Genomic DNA, 24,263 nt, shown 5'->3' on the forward strand with positions numbered 1-24,263 from the left:
CCTTTGCCAGCACAAGGCTGCAGCACCTGAAACAGCTTTTCCCTTGATGTGAACTTGTTGCTTAGTTTTGGAGACAGCCGGGAGAGGGCAACAGCACCTCACGTACAGGAAAATGAGCTGCTTATGTTGGAGCCATAGGACGCTGCCGAAGGCTGGGATGTGGAAAGGTCTACACCTGCTGTGCTTTGAACCAAGTCTGATCAAGGCTTGTCCTTTGATTTTTTACACAGGGGCTGCTTCAGCTTTGTGAAACGAGTTGTACACAAAGGGAACAGAGTGTCTTGTGCTGCGAAATTCATACCCCTACGAAGCAAAACGAAGGCTCGAGCACACCAGGAAAGAGATATTCTTGCCTCTCTGTCCCATGACAGAATTACCAGGCTCCTGGATCAGTTTGAAACACGGAAAACACTCATTTTAATTCTGGAATTGTATCCTTCTCTGTGCTGCTTGTCTGAGGAGGCTGGGAAGTACTGGGTGGAGCTCATTTATTAAATAACTAAGCAGTTAACCATTTTTAGGTTTTGCCTGAGATAAAAGAACATGCACAGTCTTTCTCTCACTGGAGGATAGTACAGCGCTGTGAGATCTTCACTGAAGCACTATGTTTCTGCTGTTTTAGGAAATATCATTATACTTGTCTATACAAGCGTGAATGAGCTGTTAAGCACCAAAATGCTTTTCTGAAATGTCTGGAAGTGAAGACTCTGTTTCCATGAGATCCAGTCTGGGTGAGCACCGGGAAAATGCAGTGCAGAGCAGAAAAGCCATAGCCAACAGGTAGATTTTAGCACAAGCAATACCATGTTCCTGTTTGTGGGGAGCACAGGTTTAGAGCAGCCCTGTTCTGCAGGAAGGACACTGCTGCAACACAGAATCACAGAATCCCAGACTGGTGGGGGTTGGAAGGGCCCTCTGGAGCTCATCCCATCCCACCCCTGCTGGAGCAGGCACCCCCAGAGCAGGGGCACAGGGCCGCGTCCAGGCGGGGGGTGAATGTCTCCAGGGAAGGGACCCCACAGCCCCTCTGGGCAGCCTGTGCCCCTGCTCTGGCACCCGCACAGGGAAGGGGTTTGTCCTCATGTTCAGGTGGAACTTCCCGTGTTCCAGCTTGTGCCCGTTGGCCCTTGGCCTGGCGTTGGGCACCGCTGAAAAGGGTCCAGCCCCATCCCCCTGACACCCACCCTTCAGGTGTTTAGAATACAGACTTTAATGAATTACATGCACATCACATTGCTTGAGATCACCTCCTGAATTCTGCTGTCAGCTGGATAGAGCTGGTTACAAAGTAAAAATAAACATTTAGCTGTAGTTCTGTTTTCCCTCAATGCCATTGTCAGATGCTCCAGCGAAGAGCTCCTTGACCGTTTGTTCAAGAAGAGTGTTGTCACTGAAGCAGAGGTAATCTTTCTTTCTCATTCGGAAGTGCCAAGCTGGTGGGTACCATATGACTACCTTCCAGCTGGATTCTACTTTTTGAATATGAGGAATGTCTCTGAACCAGTGATAATCTGTTAAAACCAGAATCAGCCTTTAAAATGGGTTCCCATCAGCCTTCATTACTAAGTTGATTTTCTTTGGGAAATAACTAGAAACAGCCAGTGGTTTTGACCACCAGTGCTGCACTCAGTCTAATGCAAATGAGATTCACTCTATTGTCATCATTTCTTTGCTCTGTGTCACCTGGAGCTCTTCTATTGTCACTTGTTTAATAACACTTTATCCCCTTGCAGCTGTACTTCTACCCACTCCCTTGCAGTCTCCAAACCAAGGGCTGAAATTCTGGTTTCTAAGGGGTTTTTTGAGACCCTTGGGGCTCAAAGTTCAAAATGTTTCACATCTCCTATCTAGTAGCCAGGTGCCCAATATTTATTGGTAAAACTTATTTTTCTTAGAAATACTCTGGGGGAAATATCATATAATCATAGAATGGTTTGGGTTGGAAAGGATCTTTAAAGACGAAATGTCAGCTAACACTGTAAAATATCAGAGGTAGAGGACTTCCAAAGCTAAAGCTAGCTGTAAATCTCCACTCTTTGTTCACTCACAGTCAGACTGGGCCTACGTATGGTCGAGAAAATTGGTTTACAACATAGCTGTAAAATGTATTTGTGTTTTAAATTTGTTTGATTTACACCAAACCAGAGCTGAGTTTCAGATAAATTAGACAGTTGGTAAGTTTCATCAAACCTGAGGATTTCTGTATCTCTTTTTTGCATGTTTGTAGGGTTGGTTCTTTTAAAGTAAGGGCTTTTTCACGTATAGAAGGCTCCAGCAGGGCAATGTGGTCACACATGAGGCACAGCTTCATTCCACAGGATAATGTTTGGTTCACATCTTATTTCAACTGCATGACTAAAGAAGCAAGTAATTCTGGTTTTAAAAGTATTTCTCATTCAATCTCTCCCTCTCTGATATATGAAAAATATTTGTGGAATCAGGGACCCTGTTATTTACTATTAATGTTTAAAAATTTATTTAATTTTTAGGTCAAATTGTACATCAAACAAATTTTGGAAGGAATCAAATATCTTCATGACAACAACATCCTTCATTTGGACATTAAGGTAATGTGCAATGGCAAGTCTAGTTTACCATAGCCTCTTGTTGGTCAGGGAATGGGCGTTCTCTATTCAATTATTCTTACTTACAACTGAAAATATTTCCTGCTTTCAAGAAAAGTTTCTCCCTTTTATTTTATTTCATTTACTAGCCACTGAATATCCTCATGGTTTATCCTGAAAGGGAAGACCTTAAGCTCTGTGACTTTGGATTTGCTCAGAAGATCACACCCTTTGAGCCTCAGTTCAGCAAATACGGGTCTCCGGAGTTTGTTGCCCCAGAAATTGTTTCTCAGTCACCGGTGTCAAAAGCAACTGATATCTGGTAACCCGTCATCTTTCTAAAAAGCTTTTGCCCTAGACAGCCTTAATTTCCTTTTCTTGTTAACAAGTAAATGGGGTGAACACTGAGAATGCAAAACACATCAGGAGTCTCTAAAGCTCCTTATGTCCATTTTATTCAACGATAATTGAACTCTGACAGCTAATTAATGCAAAGGAGCATCTTAGAGAAGATGAACTTTATTAGAGGCAGCAGCTAGGGAGGATGATCCTAAGGGGCTTTCTAGAAAAGGCAAACTCAAAAAAAAAATATTTGTAGTCTTCTCTTTCTGTACTTTAAAAACGAAGGATTACTTGGGAACAATTTTTTAAATGTTGAAGGGAAAAAAAATCAGAGAGTGAAAGCAGTAGCTTTTGGGATTTATTTGCCTTGGAAAGGTGAGGAGAAAGGGTGATCTTAATGTGCCAGGGCATCTAGTGCAGGAGGAGGGGCTGTGTGCTGGGAAAGGATGGAGAAATAGTGATGAATGCTTGACATTTGTGTTCCTTCTCTCCTCAGGGCTGTTGGAGTTATCACGTATTTAAGGTAAATTAATCTTCTTGGGAAGACTCATCCAATATCCCTTTCTTAGTCAGAGTCCTCCAGTACCTTGAAGTGAGGGATCTGAGTGAAGCATTGAGTCCTTCTATAAGGGCAATTTCTTTTGTCGTTTCCTCCTTTACTCACTCTTTCCTGGTTGCCCAGGGCTTTGGTCATTGTCCCTGCCTGAAGAGCTGACAGCTGCTCTCCTTGCAGTTAGAGATGAGACCGGTGGATGAGGTTCAGTCTTCCCCTTGCCTCTTTTAACCAACACCCTACTGTAGCTGTGCAAAATCAAACCCTTAAATCCTTATCTGTGACACAGGCGTAAATAATTCAGTTAAGTGCCATATAATGTTGGGGTGAAAGATGCTCGGGTAGTGGACGGACTGCTCTCAAGCGTTGCAAGTCCCATGCATGGAGTCCCTCAAGCATTTTAAAGCCCCATGTAAACATTTGTGCTTCTGTCATTTGAGCAGCAAATAAAAGTCTAAAGTCCATCTCCTTTTATTTTATGGTGTTCACTAAATAAGCCTAACGTGCAAGTCTCCATTTGCTGGGGAGAATGACAGAGGAACCCTTCTAAATATCCAGAACGGGGAAATTTCATGGACCATTCCTGATTTTGTTCACTTGAGTGAAGATGCAAAGGACTTTATGAAGGGGATTCTACAGCAGCACCCCAAGTGAGTGCATTTTTGTGCTTCCTACAGCCAGTGTGCAAAGATGTTGGTGTCTGAGCAGGCAGATCTCAGCTCATCAGAGCTGCAGTTGTTTTGAAAAGTAGAAAGCTGAGCGAGATGTGATGCATTATGCCCTAATTCTTTGTTATTCCCCATGACCCAAAACAGAACTTGGCAATTTTCCAAATCCGCCTGTTTCTGGTATGGGTGATGTCCTTCCTCACTGATTCCTCCAGGCAGATTAGTTTCTGAAATGACATAGAGAAGTGGGAAGAGCAAGGACTGGTATAGAGGGAGTTATGCAAGAATTAAATAATAACCACATTCATTAAGCAATTTCAAGTACAAAAGGTGGCTTGAAGGCGTGTTTGCAGGCACTTGCTTTTAAATTTCATTTCTATTCTTTCTGCCTGCTGCCAAAGCTATTTTTGCTCTGGCCACCTAAAGAGTCAAAGTAACTCTTGGGGCTGCTCTTGACACCCTTGAACAGGCTCCCTGCAGAGCACCATGGGGTCTTCCTGAAGATCTGAAAAAGGAGGATCATTTCACCGCAAGGGAAGGACACCTTGGGTTGAAAGCCTCTGTCTCTCTGTTTGGCTTCTCAGCTCTAAAGCAGCAGCCTAAGGACATACACAAAGGTGTATGCATGTGTCCACGTGAAGCAGGCGCCTTCAGGGGGATCTTGTGGTTGCTGCTGGATTGCTACTAAAATGGTGATCTTTTCTCTTACCAGAGCCAGGCCTAGTGCTTTGGACTGTCTTTCCCACAAGTGGTTCATGGTAAGTTTGTCCTGGTTCTTTATTACAGTCATGAAATTATTGAGGTTGGAAGAGACCTTTGGAGGGGCAGCTCTTAAAGCTGCTTGATATTATTTGCCTGTTTATTTTTTCTCTCTGTCCTACAGAGGAGCTCAGGCATGACTCTCCAGAAAGAGGAGACACACTGATGTTTACATGCCAAGATATCTTTCCTTTCAAAAGATAAAGATTACTACAGCCACGAGCAGATATAACATGTCTGTATAGAAAGGAAACTGTGGCTTTGCAGAGCAAAATTATGGTTTATATTCCAAAACTTTAAATTGTAAGGAAAAGAGCTGAAATTAACAAAAATAAGGAATTTAATGACATGCATTGATCAGGGCTTGCTTTTATCATTGAAAAGGTGATATTGTCTACGATTTAGCCATGAAGGGATTGTAGCATTTGGTCTATTGTAATGTTCCTAAATTAAACAGTTCTGGAAGGAGGGAATCCTGAAAAATACTTCTCAGGAAATGAAGTCAGGATTTTTTAACCAATTATTTCCCTCTCATTCAATCTGGCAGCATAATCTCCCCCTTGAAGCAGCTCATTTCATTAATACCAAGCAGCTCAAATTCATTGTGGCTCGGAGCAAGTGGCAGGTGAGTTGGCTTTAATCAATGTTGGTTCTTTTCAGTTATATTTTTTTAAATTACATTTGTATCTTTTAAAGACCATTGGGCTAGGACAGCGAGCACAGCAGAAATCTCAGCTTGGCTATGAAAGGGGAATAAGCCCAGGAGGGAGTGGTCAATGGATGTTGCAGAAATAAATTATCTGGGCTTTTACTGCCTGGAAATCATCTGGTCTAATGCAGGTGCCTGTAAGACACGTGGCTGTGTCTAAGTTAGGCACCCTCAGCTGCCTTTGCAATTGGTACTGAATTACAGACAGGTCCCAAGAAGATTCCTCTTTTCCTGAAGTTCTCTAAAATAATCAGATTGATTGCCTTCTGAAGATGCCTGTTTCTCTCTGTTGGCTGTAAGGGGAGGCCAGCTGCTCAACTTCAGTGGAGATGTCTCACATGGCAGAAGTTAGAGTAGAGGGATCCTACCTCCTACAGCATGGTAGGTCTTCTGTTGGCCTAAGTCACTGTAGGTTGTACTGCAGTTGATGGATTTAAGGGCATTTACTCTAGCTAGGCTCTCACCTGAAGCGTTCCATATAAAACTCCTTTTCCATCTGCTTTGAGTGGCCAGACTGTCTGAAAACCTCAAGCAAGGTCCTGCTTCAGGTCCTACAACACCAAGTATGTCCCCTGAAGTCAATAAGGTTTCATCCCTGTGAGTTAGAGAGAGGAAGATTTGGAGAGAAAATGAGGTCTGGATTGATGATACGTACAAGAGGGTGACCATGTATTATTAAACTTGTATGTGTGGTATTTAAGAGTGCAGAAGTTCGTTTTGGTATGCTTGCTTTACCATATTCCCACCATGTTTCCAATCTGATTGTGCTGTATTTCGGTTTGCTTTCCAGCGGTCCCTGATGTGCTATAAATCCATACTGGTAATGCGGTCTATCCCAGAAATCCTAGAAAGGACTCATGACAACACCTCCCTGGCCATCTCCCGACATCTTGTTGAAGAAAGCACTTCATCCAGTACCAGCGGCTCCTCTTCAGACAATGAGAACTCACATTTCCCCAAGAAGAGGCACTTTGGCTCTACACCCGAACTGCACTTGTCCATCTTTGATGCACCAAGCTACGAGGAGCCTTCAAAACATGCAAGTGAAGAGAAGCACTCCAAAATCTCAGTCCCTCCAGTAAAACCCATGAGAAGGAAGTATGCTTCAACAAAAGCTGAGGTGGGGGACAAATCACCTACAGAAAGCAAAGAGCTCATGGCAAGTATCTTAAAGGAGAAAGAGGACAAGGTCTATCCCAGACTTCAAGATGAAAGAACAGAAAAGTCCCAAAGAAGCGGTGCTGCTGAGCCTTCATCAGTGAGGACTTCCACAGAAAGCACATCGCATCTATGTCAGAAAGAAAAAACAGATGTATTTTTATCTGATAAGGACAGAGTTGAAAAGGCTGCAGATGGCACAGAAAAGCCACCTGTCTGTGTTCCCAGACAGAGTGTCATTAAAAGCACTTTCTACAGCCAAGCAGCTGAGCTACCTGCAAGGGGGCCTTCCTCACCAGGCAGGGAGTTCAGAAGGCACCTGGACAGAGCCAGAAGGACTTTCCGGAAAGCTGGATATTCAAAGGTACCCATCAGTGGTCTCCGTGAACCCCTTCTAGAGCAGTTCGAACTGGAAGAAGAAGAAGAAGGAAAGTCTGACGATGGAGACGACCACAGGGAAAGTCTGCTTGGTTCCTTGACCAAATCAGCTTCATTTGACACTGCAAGGAAGCCACCACATCCTGCCATTGCTGGTGCTAGCCGAAGCCGTTCCCTGGATGACTACAGGTTGAGAACCTCAAGATCAGTGAGGGAACAAGATATTTTGGAAGAAGACTGTGATTTATTGTCACAGGAAAGTTGCCCTGAAGGCAGTGACCACTGCGATATTTCTGCAGGGCCTGGCAAGGGATGTTCTGTAGGTGCTTCAAAGCAAGAGGACTTTAGAAGACATAGCAAGGATTGTTCAGAAGAACCACCTCCTCCTTCCACACAATGTGAGGGTAATGGGTGCCAGGCTGGTTTTGTGCAACAGCTAGAGAGACTTCCAGTGTCACCTCACAGGAGTGAGAATAGGAAAAATTTACTGAAGAAGTCAAAAGCTACTTACATTGAGGACGAAGCTGAAGATTTGGAAGGCAAAAGTCCCATTTTAACTGCCCAGTGCTCAGATGTAACTGCATCCTCAGATCAAAAGCAGGAAATCATGGAGGCTAAATCTTCCCCTGGCAGTGCCTCTGGCACTGCTCTTCAGGAGTGCAAACAGTCCCTTTCAACTCTCACACAGTCAGAGACCACCTCCACGTCAGCCCCTACAAGTAAGAGAGGTGGGTATCTGCCCCAGGAGTCTGCTCACAGTACCGACGTCCATCCGGATCTAAAAGGTGGAAGCTTACTTATCAAAAGGACAGCCCCAGTTCCACCTTGGAAAGACAAAAGACAGAAGCATTCATATGAGAATTCTGCTCACAGTGTTGCCAAATCTGATCTCATGGAGCATGAGAGCTCTGATCTTTTAACAGGCCCACAAACAGAAACCGATTCGCTTCCAGTATGTAAAGACAAAGGTCAGGAACTTCTTGGTCAAAGTGTTCCAGCAGCTACGGTCTTGGTGGGCAAACAGCGAGGTACCATAGCTGATGAAGGTGCTTGTCAGAAGCTGAAGACCTATAAAGAGGTGGGATCTGCTGTCCTGGAGGATGAAGGACTGGGTATCACAGGAATATCTCCACCATCAACCCATGATGGTAAAAGCCAAGCGCACGAGAGGGCTCCTGTTCTCGTAGACCCAGCATCAGCCACCCTGAAGGAAGAGCACCTTGTTGTTCCAAAAGCCCCACCACCAAAATCAATGCTGACTTCGGTCTCTGATGGAGCACGGCAGGCTGAAAGGGAACAGCCAGCTCATAGCAAGGAGAGGCTTGCTGCTCTGAGGAACGAAAGCTCAGCTGTCGCAGAGGTTGTTCCCACTTTGGCCCATAAGGCTGAAATTGAGGGAGTTGAACCCCAGAAGGTTTCTGAAGGCAGTGGCATGGTGCCTGCTGTTCTGGAGCACAGACACCCAGCTACAACCGTGTCCTCCCAAGATACTGGCCTCCCTTCGGTCTGTGAGAGAGAAAAGCAAGAACAACCAAAGGCATCACTTTGCAGTGAGGTGAGATCTGTTGTGGCAGCAAGTGGAAGCCGAGCAGCTGGACAGACTGTGCCTGCCCCTTTCCCCAAGGCTGGACATCAGGTGTCTGAGCAGCCCAGGGCTCCCTATCCCAATGGCAGAGTTTCTGCTGATCTGGAGGGTGGGCCTTCAGATGTCTTAACTGCTTCACAACCAGAAGTTGCTCCAGCTTCAGTCCATGAGCTAGAGTATGAGGAACATCCCAGAGTTTATGGTGAGGGTAGAGGCATTGCCTTAGAAAGTGGAAGCTGTGATGCTGGAAAAGCTGTCCCACCATCGCTCTGCAGGGATCAAAGTCAGGAGCTCTCACATCACAGGTTGTCTTTTTACAGTGATGAGGAGTCTGCTGTGCTGGAGGGCTTAGTGGATGAGATGGTTTCCCTCTCTGAAGAGATGAATGTTTGGGCAGAGTCAGTTTCTGGTGAGGAGGAATGCAGAAAGCACATCTCTCCTCCCACAGAGATGTTCTACAAAGGCCCAGGTAGCCAAGCACCCACGGACACCTCCTTCCCTTCTGTACAAGGGGGTGAAAGAGGAGAAGTCTCTGAGCTGGATGACTTTGCAGAACCCCATCTTGTCGTGAGTGAGGAGTCAGTGGTGCTGGAAGGGCAGGGAGCACAAACGATTCCTCATGAATGTGAGCACCTGGAGGACTTAGCATTTGAGAGCCCCACTTCTAGCCAAGTGAGTGTTTCCTCAGGAGATAGCTTGGACACTGGGAAAAGACCCAGTCAAGTGTCAGAGAGCAAGGACACTGGTAAACACCCAGAAGTTTCTTTAGTGAAAATAAAAGACCTGTCGGATGAAACACCCAGTCTTGGCAGTGGAACTCCAAAACTTGACATATCAGAGGTAGAGCCTGCCTATCTGAATTTCTCTGACTTGTATGACATTGTTTATTTTCCATTTGAATTTATGAACTATAGGAAGCCTCAACCCAAACCAACTGGTAGGCGGTTTATACCTTTTGGTGAAAGGGCAAGGTCACCTCCTGCAGGACATTTGCATAAGGGTAAAAGACTGTGCATCAGAGAAGAGGCAGAGGACAAGAACAGGAAGAACCATTCAGAAATATCTGAGGATTCAAAGGCAACTGACTTATTAGCCATGGGAAAAGGGTCAGAGAGTCATAAAGAAATGTATGGCACTCAAAAGGCCTCAAGTGGTAAGCAGAAAAGCTCATTCTACAACAAGCCCGGACTATTTAAGCCATATGCAAGGTCTCATTCAGTGGACCAGTCAGTGGAGCAGAGTCTGAAGGAGAAGGTAAAAGCTTCTGTTGCCCATATTTCAAGAATCCTAAAAGGAAAGATATCTCCCGAGCCAGAGACAGAGGAAGGTAAATATTTTACTCTGTGCCTTCGTAGATTTGCTGCTATAACTGAGCTCTGCTAAATCTGCCTGTTCGGTTTTCCCAGCATATCTGAGGCTGTGGTTAGACTGTCATTGCAAAACTGGCAGTGGCAGGTTATGAAATCAGCGGTCTTCAGCCCCACCGCTAGCTCTCTGTTACTGCCTCACTACAGTGCAGACTCAGCTGGGTTAATCTGCTGATGGAAGGGGCTTAAATTCCCCTTTCTGAGTTTGCACAAAAGTGGATCAGGGCGGGATGATGCCTGCCTTGCTGCAGTTTCTTCTGCAGTTGTTATCTGACCGTGGCAAATCTTTAAAGCTAAAGGGACTGGGAGAAGTTGGTCAAGTGACCACGGCTACCTAAGTTGATGACACTGGACAACAGAATCTGTCCTTTCTTCTCTGCCATCCCTAGATATGCCCTGTTCTTCCAGGACATCATTCTGTTCGTAATAGCTGTCACAGCCCTCCCTGTTGACTGAAGGCTTGTTAATAAGGAAACCTGTGACAGCTGAGTTATTTATGTGCAAACAGCAAAACTGCCTGCTGTGAACGGATGCCACAGGGAGAATGGTGGCCTTGAATGACTTCTCATCCTTTCTCAAAACAGATTTTGGTGAGCTGGGAAGTGAGGCAGTAGAAAAAGAGCTGTTAACAGGGGCTGAAGGATCTCTGAAGAGGAAATCGGCACTCTCTTCATTCAAGTTACCAAGCCTCATGCCAAAGGAGAAAGGTATTGCTATTGCATAAGTCATCAATTAGTTTTATCATGAAGCATCACAAATTAATATGACAGTGCTGTGTGAGGCCAGCTTCTAAGGATGGATCCGCAATGATTGTCCTGAGATGACCTGAACCAACTCATGTGATATGAGCCAGCCTCCTGTGTTTACATCATAACTATGTCCTTGCTAAAATTGGCTTTTCTTGGCATTGCTTGCAAATTGCAGCCATTCTAGGAAGCCACTGCAAAGGAATAAAAGCTATGTGTAGGCTAGAAAGAGAATAAATGGAGTATCCAAGGGTGGGATGGCAGAAGCATAGAGTTGTCAATTCCTGCGCTCCAGTCCTGCATGACGTGTAAGGACCAGACACACAGCTATAGAGCTATGAAATGAGAAGTGGTGAGGCAGCTCCAAATGGCTTTTGCCCAGGAAAGTTTCCCCTTGGCTCTAGCACGAGCATTTTCCAAGGTCAGGTTAATGCCCCAGTGTTCAGCAGGGCCCAGCCAAGCACTGGGAAGGGCAGGTGTGTGAGGCCAGCAGCTCCTGAGCACTGTGGAGAAAAAAACCCAGAGAGAGACAGAAGAAAACCTGAGCTCCCCCTTTCCCATGGATACAGCAGCAGATTTGAGCCTATATTTTCTTTCCTCCTTCCATATCCATCTTTTATCTTCTCTCATGTGTTGTCTTGATCTGATGCCCCCATCCCTGAAATACCATCATTTAGTTTTGCCCCCACGTTAAAGCTAAGCCAGAGAAAACTTGCTGTGACATGCTCTCTCTCTCTCCTCCGAGCTGTTCTGCTGCCTTAGCTGTACCAGCAGGGCTGGGCAATGCAGATGTTCCCCATGGACCTTCCAAGATCCGTCTGGATTATCATGTGCGAGCAGTCACACTGGATCCATGGAGCTAAACGGGGCTCCTGGACTCGTGCCCAATGCCTGGGGGATTCTCCCACCGGTGGTCAAAGGAATGCCAGAGCATGAACCAGAAATATTCTTGATCCAAATAATAAAAATGCTTTCTGATGTCCTGTGTGCACTTATTTTCCACGTAGCCCTCCTGGCCACTCTGAATCACTGCTTTTCCTCTTCTTTGCAGCACCTTCGTTCGTGGAGGAGCTCATCGATCAGGCTGCTGCCGTCGGGCAGTGCGTGACGCTGTCGTGCCGGACAGCGGCTCACTCCTCCCTGCACACCGAATGGTTCAGAGGTGACATTGGCATCCCTCTGGGGAGTCCCTAACCTCTGGGACAGGGGTGCAGGGAGGGTTTTAGACACCTTGGTATAAATTTGCAGGCTACTGATCCCACCTATCTTCTGCTTTTCAGATGGGAGACCTGTCCACAGCAGCAGCCGGATCCTCATCTCAGCCACGCTCAAAAACTTCCAGCTGTTAACTATTCTCTCTGTTAGTGCTGATGATTTTGGTATTTACACCTGTGTGGCCACAAATTCCCTGGGTTCAGCATCCACCTCTTGTATTATAAGAAAAGCAGGTAAGAGAAGAAGCAGCTACAGAAGTAGGCAGAAGTACTTCTGCCCCAAAATGTGATTTGTAAGTACCTGTGAGGTGAGATTTCTGCAGGTAGGTTCAGAGGACAATCTCTCCCACACCTGCTCTAGTCCACAGCCACAGCCCTTGCTGTCTGGTAGCGTGGCATATTTTGCAGGGTTCATTCCCTCTTCTTCACTCTGTAGTCTCTCTCCTGGATTCAGAGCTACTCCGGTAACCATGTGGTTCTAGAACCAGACTTCAAAATCTTAATACTGAGTTTAAATTAGGCATGGTTAAATTGCTGTTCCACTGGGGTGTGTGGGTGTGTGTGTATATATATATAAAGCATATACATTTTTATATATATAAGGAATATCTGTAACTAAGAAATGCTGGGTGTAGAGGTATGTATCACGGCAGCGCTATTGCTAACAGTCACTGGTTTTTGTGCCTGCTCTCGACAGAGGTTCCTCCCAGCCCTCCACCCCCTGACATCGTGGAGGTCTATGAGGATGGAGTGCAGGTGGCCTGGAAACCTGTGGAAACCAACATCCCTGTCCGTTACACTGTCCAGTGTAAGAGTGAAGGTAAAGTGGCGTGCTACCCTTATGCCTTGCAGGGAGCAGCTCGATTTGTATGGCCTCTTCACCAGCTGGATATTTTATTTGTATTCAGAAACAACCTGATTTTACCCCCCTAGTTTAGAGTCAGGAATGAAATTCATACAGCCATCGTTTAGCCATGTAAATAGTAATAATAATAATAACAATAATAATATAATAAAAAGGAAAAGCAAAAGCTGTGCGCACAAGCAAAGCAAAACAAGGAATTCATTCACCCCTTCCCACGGGCAGGCAGGTGCTCAGCCAGCTCCAAGAAAGCAGGGCTCCATCACACATAACGTTGACTTGGGAAGACAAACGCCATCGCTCCGAGTGTGTCCCCCCTTCCTACTTCTTCCCCCAGTTTATATACTGGGCATGACATCATATGGGGTGGGATATCCCTTTGGCCTGTTGGGATCAGCAGCCTTGGCTGTGCCCCCTCCCCTCCCCTCCCAGCTTCTTGTGCCCCCCGCAGAGCATGGGAGGCTGGAACAGTCCTTGACTAGCAGAGGCACTACTTAGGGGCACTCAGCCGCTACTTAACAACAATTAAAACATCAGTGTGCCATCAGCACTATTCTCACACCAAATCCAAAACACACTATACCAGCTACAGTGAAGAAAGTTAACTCTATCCCAGCCAAAACCAGCACATTCTACACCCCTTATTCCATACCATTTATTTCATGCTTAGGTCCCACGCTATCCAATACAACCTCATTAACCACCACCACCCCCTTCCCATCCTTTGACATAATACACAGGTATTGTTCCCTTAGTCTATGGACCAGCCCGGTAAAATGTCTGTAAAATGTTCACAAAACGTCCACTGAGTTCATTCAGTCCATGGCTTTGGGCTCCATCTCTTGTTGTGGTCACTCAGGACAGGAGAGGTGGTGCGTTGTGTGGAGTTACTGGGCACCAAAGCCAGCTCAGGTCGGGTCACTGCTGCACTTGCGCTGCTTCTTGTAAGGCTTGTCCTCCATTGGTTCAGGTGGTTCCTGCTATAGTAATTTCTATAATTGCAACCCAAATCAAGGGTTACAACACCTGAAAGGTAGAACCATTACAATCTCCGCCTCCGGCCCCTTTGGGCCAGGTTATAGGTTTTAACATGGCGATGAACTCCTCCCCTTGCCCCTGCTCTGGCTTGGACTTATCCACAGACTGCAGGCCCTCAGGGGAGTATCTGCTCCAACTGGAGCCTTGTCTATGAGCCACAGACTCTGCAGGGGTACACCTGCTGTGGCATAGACCTGTCCACAGCCACAGTCGCTTCGAGGTGCGCCTGTTCCAGCGTGGCCTTCTCCATGGGCCACAATGCCTCCAGCGTGGCCTTACCCACAGCCACAGTCCCTTCAGAAGTAAACATGTTCCAACATGGCCTTGCCCATGGCTGCAGTCCCTCCAGGGGATTCTCTGCTCTGTTGAGGCCTTATCCATGGCCACACACTTTGAGGTGCCCCAGCGTGACCTCACACACAGCCACTGATGCTTCGGGGTTTGCCTTCTTCAGCGTGGACTTATCACCGGGCCACAACCCTTCCAGAGGTATTCCTGCTGCAGCACAGACAAAACCACGGCCACAGACACTTTGGGATGTACCTGCTCTGGCACGGGCTTATCCATGGCCACAGATGCTTTGGGGTGTCCTGCTCCCACATGGAGTCATCCTCAGGTCACAGTCCCTTCGACTCGGGGTCACACTGGAGTCCCAGCTTGCCCGGTACATCAGCACAGAACCAGCAGCGATGCCCTGGCCGTCTGCCAGCCCAGGCGCATCGCCATGGCTGTTATCGGAATGTTCCCAGGCACGGCAGGGGAAGGCAATAAGCAGGACAGCAGGACAGCATGCAGCAAAAGCAAAAAGCAGCCACTAACGAGCACTAGACTAATATACAGTGAGGCAAGCAAGCCCCCTGGCAAGCACAGAAGCCAGCTGATTAATAACCAAACAGCAATAACAGCTATAAATTTGATCTAGCGCATTCCAATCAAATCTATCGTTATCTCAAACCTGCTGAGCCCCACGTTTGGCGCCAAAAAGGACTGTCCTGGTTTAGCCCCAGCCAGCAACTAAGCACCACACAGCCGCTCGCTCACTGCCCCACGGAGGGATGGGGAAGAGAATCAGAAGGGTAAAAGTGAGAAAACTCGTGGGTTGAGATAAAGACAGTTTAGTAGGGAAAGCAAAACAGTGATAGTAACAGTAACAGTAATAACAATAGTAATATAATTAAAAGGAAAAGCAAAAGCTGTGCGCACAAGCAAAGCAAAACAAGGAATCCCTTCACTCCTTCCCACGGGCAGGCAGGTGCTCAGCCACCTCCAAGAAAGCAGGGCTCCATCACACATAACGTTGACTTGGGAAGACAAACGCCATCGCTCCGAGTGTGTCCCCCCCCTTCTTCTTCCCCCAGCCCTATATACTGAGCATGACATCATATGGTATGGAATATCCCTTTGGCCTGTTGGGATCAGCAGCCTTGGCTGTGCCCCCTCCCCTCCCGGCTTCTTGTGCCCCCCGCAGAGCATGGGAGGCTGGAACAGTCCTTGACTAGCAGAGGCACTACTTAGGGGCACTCAGCCTCTACTTAACAACAATTAAAACATCAGTGTGCCATCAGCACTATTCTCACACCAAATCCAAAACACACTATACCAGCTACAGTGAAGAAAGTTAACTCTATCCCAGCCAAAACCAGGACGCTGCATCATCCCTTTGATGTTCTCTTCCAAGGCTTGGCCTGATGAAATCAGTGGATGTTTTCTTGCTTAGTTCCATGAACTGTGCATCACATCCCCGGGCCTGTTCGATCTCTCTTGGGATGGTTTTTGCTGCTCTTATTATGAATGTTATGTCTGATAGTAATTTCTACTGCAGTCACTTATACACAGCTCTCTGGATTCAACCGCTCCATAGTCCTTCTTTTAAGCCTCCGAACATACACGCACTCCTGTTTGGATTAGCATGAGCAGTTTTCTACCTTTTCACTCTGGAGCTGGTGTCAATCACTTTTCCTCCGACGCCGCTTTCTTTATTATTATTCCTTTTGACACAACTGTAGGCGAGACCCTGGGGAGGATAGAAATACAAGTTGTTCCAGTTAGGAAGAAAAACAGGAAAAAGCATCTACAATTTTCCATCATATTCTGTGTATTTGGCAGGAACACGCAAAGTCCTGCTTCCTGAACACAAGAGGTTTAAGATAATCAGAAAAAAATTCCTTGTCTTATCTGCTGTTCGACAGTCGGCTTTTCCACACTGCTTCTGCAGGCACTTCTCTCTGTTTCTAAGCTGTATCTGCTCCTTCTTACACATACACACACCCTAATTCAACCAATACCCTGCAAAGTCATTGATACTTTTGTTTTGGGTGGCAAATTATTGCTTGTCCTATGGTTTGAGCCTCTCTGCCAGTGTTTATTTGAATGAAAGGATGGGTTTAATCTCAGGCGGTCTCAGGAAGTTGAGTTCAGCCTTGAGCGCAGCAGCACTAGCAAAGTATGGGACAGAGCATCATGTGAAATGAATGATCATTAAATGTTTGATATCCCATGAATATCCCATGAATAATGAGTCCAGAACATACCTACAATTTCAGTTCCCTGAAAAATCATCTGCGTTCCATAAAAGCTGAATAAACCTGCCCAAGTTTCAAACACTGGCTTTGCTGGGAGGGTGTTAGTGGATAGTTCTGTCCTGACATCCTGCACCTCATGGTTTCAACTGGATTCAAGACAGGGTCAAAGGGAAAAAACCCAGTGATTTTGCTAGGCGTTTGTTTGGAGTTCTTGATGTATATTTGCATTAGAGATCGGTGTCATGAATTAGATAAACAGAAACTATACAGGAAGATTTCACCTTCCTCTGAAACAACATTGCTACATCTTGGACTGATTAGATATAAACCAACTGACTTCAGAAAAGGTGAGTTATTTGGCACATGTACAGCAAGCGGCACCACGCACAAAAGTTGGCCACAGCAAGTCAGTTTTCCCTTCACTCTATGAGATTCCACTGTTTCTCCATATTCACAGCACATCGGTAAAGTTGATTAAAAAAACCCAAACCAATAAAACCCCAAAACTCAAAAACAAATACCAACCCAAACCCCAGTGTGACCATCTTAAATAATGAGTCCTAATCTCTGTTCTGTCTTTCCTTGGTTAAGATGGCGAGTGGACAACTCTTGCTTCTGACATTGCTGACTGCTGCTACTATGCCAAGAATCTCTCCAAGGGGTTTATCTACTGCTTCAGGATAGCCTGCACCAGTAAAGCAGGAACGGGCCCTTACAGCGACCCATCTGCCAAAGTGAAAATCACTGCGAAGGATCAAATGGGTAAGATCAAATGCCAAGAAAGCATTGTGGCCTCCCTGCTTTGTGCAACCAAACCAGTTGCACCCTTTTGGATCTGGGTCTGGGAGTCAAGAGCAAGCGAATCGAGTCCAATTCCTCTTGGCTCAGGGTGGTTTAGGGATTCCTTCTCTTCGGCTTTCTTATTTCAAAGTAAATTATTTTGTTTCTGGACACGGGGGAATATGTGTAAATATATAACAAATAATAAAATAACAACAATACAGACATATAAATAATATCTAAATATATCTAAAAATATAATAATAAAATAAAAATCTGGAAACTGGAGGTTGCCCACTGAAGACACACTCAGTTTTTGATGTGAGATCATGAGGAAACGGGTCTGGGACAATGGCTGTGTTACTGGAGGCATCGATCTATTGGTATAGATCTGCCACTGGAGAAAGCCCTGGACCTGCTCTTTGTCATGGACTCAGTCCTAAGCTCAGTAGTCAACTTATGCATTGTGGTGTTTGCTGCTGGGAATTATCGCCCTACTGTGGTGCATTTTTCAGCTGTATTTTGCCTCTGAAGTAAAGAAAGCTTGATTTACTATTTTTTTCACCTCTTTGAATACTATGTACTCTTCACATGTTTTTAAAATTAAGAATTCCATAATCCCACAGCAAATATGTCCTTGTAGCAAAGGAAGCATCCTTTCTGCCAAGAAGTGGAAGGATGGTCCAGCTGGAATTTCCTCCCAGTGGAGAGGATTATTCTGTAAAAATCAATTCACAGAGATATTAACTCACCCTAAATCCTCTGCTTTCCCTCGGCCCAGGTTCCATTAATGTATCTCAAGATGTCCAGCATTTCCAAGCAGATGCTTTAATGTGTCAAGGGATGCTTTAGTATTTCAGGGAGCACTTGGACACAACCGCATGCCAGAGCCAGACCAACACATTTCAGCTGCTGCCCTGAAATACCCAACTAAAAGAAGCTTCTAATTCTTTGTCAGTGTCCTACCACACCCTGATGACTTGCTATGGGAGAAGATGAGAACCAGCGCCTAAGACGGCTGATATCATAGCACACGACATACAGTCCACCTCCTAATCTGGAGTGGCCGCACCAGGGAATTACTGGGCAGACGGTCCAGAATCTGTTGCGTTCACATAGCATTGGGTGCCACAGCTGGGAGACGACCTGCAGACTTGTCCGGAGAAAGCTCTGCTGTCGCCTTTGTCGCTGCTCATAGCGACATAGGTCATAGGGTGGCTCAAAGAGGCCCCAGTTTCCAGCCAGAGGTGTTTTCCCATGTAATCCTTGTCGCTTTTTCTCTGCAGAGCTTCATGCTGCAACGCAGAACTTCCCATCCACTGTTACTGAAGAAGAGAGCGAAATAATCACGCCATCCGAGCCTTTCCCAACCTACCAGATGTACGCCTTCCAAACAGAGATCAAAAGGTAATGAATCCACCTGAGGGCTCAACCAGGCAGAAGGAAATGCCACATGTGGCTGGAGTTCAGCAAAGTCACTTTTATAAGCGCACTGCTTGCCTAGGGTCACAGCGTTTTGCTGAAAACACCTCCACAGCAATACATATAAACCTGAGATCATTGGCTGAGAGATTTTCATCTTGGTTTGGTAGGATCCAGATGTGGTTTTTCTGGGAGAGAAAAAGGGTCTGTGCTGGGCACCGGGACAGCCCCTTAGTATATATACAGTGACGTGAGCCCGGGGCTAACAAAAGCTCCTCTCTTTGCTGCATCAACCTTTGCAGCTACCAGTTTCAGGCATGGGGTTGGGATTCAACTGTCTTTGCCTAGAAGATAGGCACCAACCTCTGTTGCTAACAGAAGGAGGCAGCTGCCTACAGGGGGGAGTTCTCTTGCTCGAGACACAGTGAGCAGTTTTCTCTCTCTCCAAAGGAGTTAAGCTCTCACTCCTGCAATTTAAAGTGTCCGTACAATTTAGAGACACGGGAGGATGTGCAAACTGTGACAATAGATGTAACAACTCAACATTGGGCATGGATGAAAAACACAGCATGGGCTCCTGATTATTTTAAAGAACAGAAGCTCCCAGCTCTTCCAGGAGTAGCAGAGAAGCTTAACTTGCCTTTGTGTTCCTTTGTATCAGGGGGCGTTTCAGCATCGTCCGACAGTGCAGGGAAAAACTAAGCGGCAAGACTTTAGCTGCTAAAATTATCCCTTACTGGCAAGAGGACAAGCAGACTGTGCTCCTCGAGTACCAAGTCCTGAGGAAGCTTCATCACACAAACATAGCTCAGCTGAAGGGAGCCTACGTCAGCCCGCGGCACTTAGTGTTGATCCAGGAGATGTGTGTGGGACCAGAGCTACTCCACTCTCTGGCATTACGGTAACAACAAGTGGAGGGAAGGGTTTTCCAGTCGGGGCTGCTGTAGGGAGCAGAACAGATATTGGTTTCCCCTGACAAAGCGGATCATTGCTCTCCATCTGTTCCAGTGTGCTGTCACTGCACATGGGATTTGTGATGCATTTGTTCTGCAACTTCTCATGACATTAAAAAAAATACTTAAGTTCTTTACAAGGTCGGGGCAGGGACAATTCAGGGCCACCCAGCTGAGAAGTTGAAAGCAGTTTACAGTAGTTCATATGAAACCTCCTCTCCCACAAAAAAGGAGATTATTGTGGCTCAGGAAGAATCATTTCTCCTCCACGTTGTTTCTCACAACAGCAGAAAATGGATCTGCTGAAATCCACTGATTAAAGGAGAGGGAATGGTGGGCATCAAGTCTTCATTCTGATTTCTGCACAACCACTGTTTTCTCTGGCATACAGCTCTACACCCTCCGGAACCTCCTGAGTCTGTAAACCTGACTCACAATCTGGACCAGCCTCCCCATAGACAATAGATTTGCTAAATGAATAGAGTTGTTTATTCTTGACTCCCACGGGATTAGACCCCCGGGGGAGGATGATAGTGGGTGTAGAATGGTGCCCTTGGGCATGCAAATAGGACACCTCTGGTTTCTATCCCTTCTACCAGGACATCATACTCAGAAGTGGAGGTCCGAGATTACCTGTGGCAGATCCTCAGTGCCATTGAGTACCTCCACGCACACAACATTCTGCACTTGGATCTCAGATCTGAAAACATGATCATCACCGAGCCCAAACTTCTGAAACTCCTGGATTTTGGCAATGCACAGTTCTACACACAAGACAAAGTTATTACTATGGACAAGTGCACGGACTATGTTGAAACCATGGGTGAGTAGAGTTCAGTCACAGCAACCTTGGCCTCATATGCAATGTGCAGTAAACAGAAAGACAGACAGAGCCATTGGTCAAGGCAGCAGTTGGCCCCAGCAAGCAAAGCCTCCCAGGTGCTGCCCTCCAGTAACAGTGTGAGTTTGCGGGAGCAGCTAGGAGTGACAGCTGTACTACCTGCACATCACAGAGGACAAAGCCAGAGGTCACGGCCAACACTGCTGTGGCTGGCATCCATGTGTCCAGAGCTCACGGGTATAGTATTTCTGTCATTTGGCCTGATGTTCTCCGGTCATCACCCACGAGGGTGTCTACCTCAGTCAGCTCCCTGTACTGGAAGCCTTTTTCTTCTTCACTCTTGGAAAGGTAGCAAAGCATAGAAGTACTCACTGTTTTTGTGCTGGTCTTGGCATTGGCTCACGCTGGTTTGCTTTTCCAGCTCCAGAACTGCTGACAGAGCAAGGAGCCCTCCCGCAGACTGACATCTGGTCCATCGGAATCACAGCCTTCATCATGTAAGTCAGTCTGTCTCTCCCTGCCCTATACGCAGCTCTAAAAGTGCAATTTCATAGTCATCAACCAGGGGAGTTGCACTGACTCTGAGATTTAACCTCTCCTTGGTAATGCTGCAGAAGCCTGTGTGATGGAGACTATGGAGCTGGCTGCACCATGCAAGGATGCCCAGTCCTGGCGATGTCTCCAAGCAGAGTAAGGCTGGTTTACAACACAGCAGCTGCTGGTCTTTCTCACTCAGCCTCATGTGAAAAGCCCCACTTTTAACAGGAAAAATCAAATTATGCCAAGTGGAAAAGCAGCCAAAGTCATGAAACCCACAGAAATACAGTGGCCTTTGGGATTTTTTTTTTTCCCATATGACATTTCTGTGCATCACCATGACCCTCCTCTCGCTGCTGGGGGGGGAATTCCTGAGAGAAGGAGCATCTTGAGCGATGCCCTTCATGCTGATCAATTTTCTTCTTTGGGGCAGGTTGAGTGCCAGCTACCCCGTCAGCTCTGACGTAGCCTGTGAGTTTCTGAGAATGACCAGGAAGGGTAAAGTGAAGCTCACGCGGTGCTACGCAGGTCTCTCCGGGGGAGCGGTGTCATTTCTCCAGAGCACGCTGTGTGCAAACCCCTGGTAAGACGGCGTCTGCTCTCCCAGCCGGACAGTGGGTGCTGATCCTGGCTATGGTCCTGCCTTTCTCTCCATCTGCAAGGAGCCTCCTCGCCCAGCATGGATCCCCAACTGACCTTCTCACCTTTGTATGTTCTAGGGGAAGGCCATCAGCCTTGGAGTGCCTTCAGAGCCCGTGGCTCCAGGAGACAGGTTTGGACAACACGCAGCAAGCACTGGTTACCTTCCCCACAACCAAACTGAGGAATTTCCTCACTGAACGGGAGAAGAAAAGGGGCCTGCTGTGCTCCAAGTACGGCCTCATGATCGCACAGTGACGTGGGTGCAGCCACAGATGCCAATTGCCTCCCTCTCCCCTTCTGCACTTAGTGTTTGGTACAAAAGAGTCCTGCCAAGCTGCTGTGCATCAGCTGAGCTGGGGTAACCATGAATGTGATTTAGCATAACTTAGCAAATTAATCCATATGACGTGCATTGACACAAAGTAAGAATAGAAATACAGACCTAATGGCTCAGCTGACTAACAGTAACTTGACAGGACGCATGTCACCTCTCCAGGAGAGATTTGCGTAGCCACTTCTGAATGGGACTAGCTACCAGCCCCAAGCAGCTTTGCAAATCCTTCCCCAGAGGTCAGAAAGACTCCAAGCGTGCAAATGCTGGGCGCTGACTTCTGCCCCTGGCCCCAGGATGCGATAACCAGATGTGTTTTAGATGTTACTGCACTGTTTATCCCAGAGTGACTGCTGCAGCAAGGTCTGAGTGACTGGTGGGTTTCTCACCTGCCTCCAGTCCAAAAGGATTCAATGACCATTTATGATGGGAAAATAGGGAAGACTGAAGCATTTGGGCTGATGTTAGACAACAACATATCTTCTGGCTTTGGATGTAGAGATCCAGCTGGATAAAGCACTGAGCAACCTGGCCTGAGCTGATAGCTGACCCTGCTTTGAGCAGAAGGTTGCTCTAGGGACCTCAGGCACTCCCTCCCAGCCTGACTTGTCCTGCCATCCCATGTCTTTTCCAAGTGCCAAACACAAGGCTGGAGTGGTGGGACTCTGCTAGCATCCATTGGCAGCCAGGCTCAGCATGCTTCTTACCTGGCCAAGTTACCCACCTTCTCCGTGGGTCCTGACCTGGGATTAAACAAGGGGCTAGAGGAGAGCGATTCTAGCTGTGCAGCAACAAGTGGCTGCAAAGGGAGAAGGTTACATGTGTGGCAGTGGTACCACCAAGGTTTGAACCGGAGCTTTTCATACTTTGTGAAGAAACTCTTTCCTGCCCAAGTCATGTGAAACAAGAAGAGCCAGTCTCTGTGAAAGCAGCCTTGTAGCTCGACCCTGTAGCACCAGGTGTGTACAGGGAGGGCAACAGCAATGGGGCTTTCCGGTAACTGATCAATTACACATTTTCCTCACCCTACTCCTGCAAGAGGCCATAGCTTCCTTGGCTTTGAGAAGAGCCACCGTTCTCCATGGGGCCCAAGTGGACCAAGTATGCCACTTCACTTGGGTGGCCCAGCTCGTGCCCTCTCAGAGCCCAGCCTGCTGCTCAGTGAGCTGCGTGGCTCCGCGGGTGGTCACCGGCTCTCCGTGGGCACCTGCGCTGTTGTGTCTGCAGAGCTGACCAAGCTCCTCAAAGGTTTCAAGGTTTGAAAACACCACAAAAGTTGTTTTTTGGGGGCATGTATTTGAAGTTTTCCATTAGACCTAGATGACAGATTTACCCATCACACAGGATCTTACAGTAACCCCTCACCCGCCTGACTGCATCTGCATCAATTGTCTTAAAAACATGTTAAAGAACAAACATATAGAAACAACTCTCAAAGAAACCAAGCTGTGACTTGGTGTATGGGCATCTCTGGGAACAAAATCCCCCATGGCCAGGATGCCGGCACATGGGTCATTTAGTTGTACAGCTTTCCTCGCAAGCGGGGCTAAAATGGGCTTGTGCAGAGAGCCTTTTCTGAGCACATCAGAGGCTGCCAGTCAGTGGTGCGAGCGGTTCATTGCAACCTTGCTTTGCTCCCCATCAAAACCGCTCCCCTATCCTGCCTGGCATTGCACTTGGGTTGCCGCATCCTGCCTGCCACAGGGTATTTCAGCATATGCTGTGACATGCTGGAAATAACTTGGTCACCGGACAGTAAAGGCAGCAAACGCGATAGTGACCATGACCTCGTTACATGCAGATGTTGCACCACTGAGAGACTTCGCCACTTTGAAGCCTGGCTGCTCTCTGGGGAGTGCATCTACCAAGAGACATGGCAGCAGCGTCACCAGCAAATGCTCCGTGTTTTAATTCTTAAAAAAAAAAAAAAAAAATCCTGAACTTTCATATTCCTCTTTCTCCTTCAAAATCTGCTTTCCTTTGCAATGGATGGTGTTAGCTGTGTCCTTGCTTTGCACTTATAACCTCAGTGTTCCTTTGAGCTTCTCTGAAGTGAATGGTGTATCTATTGGTGCCGTTGAGTTTCTTCAATTTTCCTTCCAAGCAGCAGCAGGCGGAGGCTTTCTCAGGGCTGTATCTGGCTCTGTTTAGAGGAGCGAGGGTGGGGAAAAACAGTCCCTAATGCATTACAATTTAATACTAGAAGTGATGCTGTTACAGGGTGGTCTTTTCGAACACGTTTAACTTGTATTGTTCCAAACCTGAAGTGTGCAGCACCACGACTCCACCCGT

At 46.8% G+C, this 24,263-nt stretch overlaps 1 protein-coding gene across 1 annotated transcript in view; it reads left to right on the forward strand.

Annotated features, from left to right (window-relative positions):
- Nucleotides 1-23,887, forward strand: part of OBSCN (obscurin, cytoskeletal calmodulin and titin-interacting RhoGEF) — a 197,682-nt gene extending 173,795 nt beyond the window's left edge. The window contains exons 103-122 of the mRNA XM_075082169.1: nucleotides 231-431; nucleotides 1,341-1,401; nucleotides 2,490-2,567; nucleotides 2,714-2,886; nucleotides 3,403-3,429; nucleotides 3,957-4,109; nucleotides 4,840-4,885; nucleotides 5,434-5,511; nucleotides 6,386-10,043; nucleotides 10,668-10,790; nucleotides 11,881-11,991; nucleotides 12,110-12,277; nucleotides 12,741-12,863; nucleotides 17,057-17,227; nucleotides 18,532-18,652; nucleotides 19,329-19,568; nucleotides 20,220-20,443; nucleotides 20,883-20,958; nucleotides 21,432-21,581; nucleotides 21,718-23,887. Of these exons, the coding sequence (XP_074938270.1) occupies nucleotides 231-431; nucleotides 1,341-1,401; nucleotides 2,490-2,567; nucleotides 2,714-2,886; nucleotides 3,403-3,429; nucleotides 3,957-4,109; nucleotides 4,840-4,885; nucleotides 5,434-5,511; nucleotides 6,386-10,043; nucleotides 10,668-10,790; nucleotides 11,881-11,991; nucleotides 12,110-12,277; nucleotides 12,741-12,863; nucleotides 17,057-17,227; nucleotides 18,532-18,652; nucleotides 19,329-19,568; nucleotides 20,220-20,443; nucleotides 20,883-20,958; nucleotides 21,432-21,581; nucleotides 21,718-21,895 (6,160 nt within the window). The 3' untranslated portion in view covers nucleotides 21,896-23,887. The remainder of the gene's footprint in view (nucleotides 1-230; nucleotides 432-1,340; nucleotides 1,402-2,489; nucleotides 2,568-2,713; nucleotides 2,887-3,402; nucleotides 3,430-3,956; nucleotides 4,110-4,839; nucleotides 4,886-5,433; nucleotides 5,512-6,385; nucleotides 10,044-10,667; nucleotides 10,791-11,880; nucleotides 11,992-12,109; nucleotides 12,278-12,740; nucleotides 12,864-17,056; nucleotides 17,228-18,531; nucleotides 18,653-19,328; nucleotides 19,569-20,219; nucleotides 20,444-20,882; nucleotides 20,959-21,431; nucleotides 21,582-21,717) is intronic.
- The last annotated feature ends 376 nt before the right edge of the window (nucleotides 23,888-24,263 follow it).

Source organism: Phalacrocorax aristotelis, chromosome 2 (assembly GCF_949628215.1).
Source record: "Phalacrocorax aristotelis chromosome 2, bGulAri2.1, whole genome shotgun sequence".
Lineage (NCBI taxonomy): Eukaryota > Metazoa > Chordata > Aves > Suliformes > Phalacrocoracidae > Phalacrocorax > Phalacrocorax aristotelis.